At 49.2% G+C, this 2,614-nt stretch overlaps 1 protein-coding gene across 1 annotated transcript; it reads left to right on the top strand.

The window, feature by feature from the left end:
- Nucleotides 1-1,122: 1,122 nt before the first annotated feature.
- LOC121837191 lies at nucleotides 1,123-2,319 on the top strand. The gene has a single exon (XM_042292739.1). The coding sequence runs from the start codon at nucleotides 1,123-1,125 to the stop codon at nucleotides 2,317-2,319; it is 1,197 nt and encodes a 398-aa protein (XP_042148673.1).
- Nucleotides 2,320-2,614: the final 295 nt, after the last annotated feature.

Raw genomic sequence — 2,614 nt, 5'->3', positions numbered from 1 at the left:
TCATTGAATTGCGTGTGAATGTGGCTCGCCTTCTCTATCCCCGTTTTCGCAAGACCTGGTTGTTGAAAATGTAAACCGATAGCGTAATCTCCTTTTTTGTTTCGCAAGCCCTGCTGCGCCCAGATGGACGCGCCCGCGCTGCTAACAATGACCATGCCGAGCCCACGTGTGTTCGTACGTATCTCACAGGGATGTTCAAAGGAGCGCAGGATGAAGCTGAACGGCGGCGTTGGCTGATCATGCCTTATAAAAAGACATGAACACGTTTAAAGCAGTAATAAAACGAGCTTACCCGACACAGTAATTTGATAGGGCTACCAGGACTGACGTGACCCGACACCTTGATCTCACGGTAGCGATGAAAAGAAAGGACGTAAACGGAGAAACCCGGATATGCAGAACTGGTAACTGCGGTAGTGTTGATTACAGTGTACACTCAATTCACGTAAATATTAATTTCAGCCCCCGATTAGGCACACAATTTACAAATAATAATTTTTTATTTGTAGAAATTCGGCACTGTAACGAAGATGCCCAATTTCACGAGCAACGTTGGGTATCGCTAGTTAATTCGCAGTGTTGCTATTCACGTACGCAAACAGGATCTCGACGCCTTTCTTTTATCGCAGAGGTGCCAATTCAATGTGGTGTTTACTGGACCTTTTAGGAAAATGACGTTTTGGCGCTGCCCGCTGTGTGTGTTCTTCGCGGTGAACCTGATAAGAGTGATAAATCACGTAGCAGAAACGCATAGTGCGGAGTCAAACTTTACGATACTTTGCGGCATCGATGGCTGCTGTCACACATTCAAGGTGTTCAACTCGTATCGCCGCCACGTTTACCGGAGTCACTCCGAGCATCTACAGACGTCCGGGGGTTGCGGGTCTGGTTTCGCTGCCGTCGGAGGAGCGGAACCCCAGAACGAGGTCGACCCCCACAACGAGGTCGACCCCCACAACGAGGTCAACGCAGAGGACCTATCATTTCACCTCCCTCAAGAGCAAGCAGCGGCTGCTCCCCTTTCACCAACTGAGAGGCCCATCGAAACATTCGACGAGTTTGTTAGAGGTCTGCAAACGAACATCTGCTTGTTTTTTTTTTAAACTTGCTGAAAAGCACAAGATGCCACATATGACCTGCGAGAACGTCTTCGGCGACTTCCAGTCTCTGCTCGAGGTGATCCTGAACAAGCATGCCAAGCAGATCCGGCAAGCCATGACCATTTCCGACACCCTGACTGACAGCCATGGTGTGTTGGGTACCGACTTCCCTAGTTGCCTCTTCGACAAGGTCAAAAGCAGCTATCAGAGGGAACAATTCGCGAAGAGGAACTTCTTGTACGTGGAGCCTGAAGAACACCTACTCCTAAGCCCAGAGACTTCATCGTTCCAGTACATTCCAATTGGAAAGGTAATTGAAAACCTGTTCGAAGTTCCCGCATTGGCAGAACACCTCTTGCAGCCAGCAGAGCAGTTGAGGACCGATCCACATGAATTGCGGTCCTTTCGTGAAGGCACAGCACTGAAGCAAGTGCCAACGAATAACAATGAATCTGTGCACAACCTTCATGTTGCGTTGTACACTGATGAACTGGGGATTACGAACCCCTTGGGGCCAAATCAAAAGCGACACAAGTTGTTGGTGGTCTATTTTTCCCTACTCGACCTCCATCCAAGATACCGCGCAGACTTGAGCAACATACATTTGACACTGATGGCCAAGTACCAGGATGTCGAGAAGGAGGGACTCCAGAAAGTGTTAGACCCCCTTCTCCGTGACCTGGCTGAACTGAGGGACCACGGTTTTCAAGTTCAAAGCAGCAAAGGAAGTACAAGGGTCAAGGCCACAGTTGCTGCCGTTTGTGGCGATAATTTGTCCCTCAACAAGCTTGGAGGATTCTCCTGTTGTTTCAGCAGTGGCAGAGTGTGCAGATTCTGCATGGCCCACAAAGCCACGCTTGCAGACCTCACGAGGGAAGACCTGTGCACATTAAGAAATGCTGCCACACACAGCAAACACCTGTCAGCAATTTCTGTGAATCCAGCATTGAAGAAGCTGTACGGTGTCAATGGACCCTCGCCAATGCTGGCATTGGAGAACTTTGACATCACCAAGCAACTCATGCCAGATATTATGCACGACATGTTTGAGGGAGGATTTGCCGTTGTCTTGCACTACACTCTTCAGGGACTCACTTCAGATGGCATCCTGACACTGTCAGACTTTAGCAAAGTGGCAACATTTAAGGTCGGCTTCAACGATAAAAAAATAGGCCCGAAGAACTGCAGGCTAACTTCTCCAGGGACCACCGTGCCTTAAAAGGCACCGCTTCCCAAAAGTGGTGTCTGTACAGGCTGCTGCCATTGATGGTTGCATCCTGCATCCCGGAGGGAAACTCACACTGGGAGGTTTACTTGATGTACCGAGAAATTGTGGACATGGTGCTTGCTCCCATCATACCCACTGACATCCTGCCGTATCTTGAAGATAGGATTCAGGCTTTTCTGCGAACCTTCAGCGAGCTGTACACATCAGCTAGTGTCTCTCCCAAGCTGCACTACCTTATACATTACCCTCGGATCATAGAAAGGTATGGCCCTCTACAGCAATACTC

Source organism: Ixodes scapularis, unplaced genomic scaffold (assembly GCF_016920785.2).
Source record: "Ixodes scapularis isolate PalLabHiFi unplaced genomic scaffold, ASM1692078v2 PGA_scaffold3__209_contigs__length_174095766, whole genome shotgun sequence".
Lineage (NCBI taxonomy): Eukaryota > Metazoa > Arthropoda > Arachnida > Ixodida > Ixodidae > Ixodes > Ixodes scapularis.
This window is presented reverse-complemented; position numbering and strand designations above follow the sequence as displayed.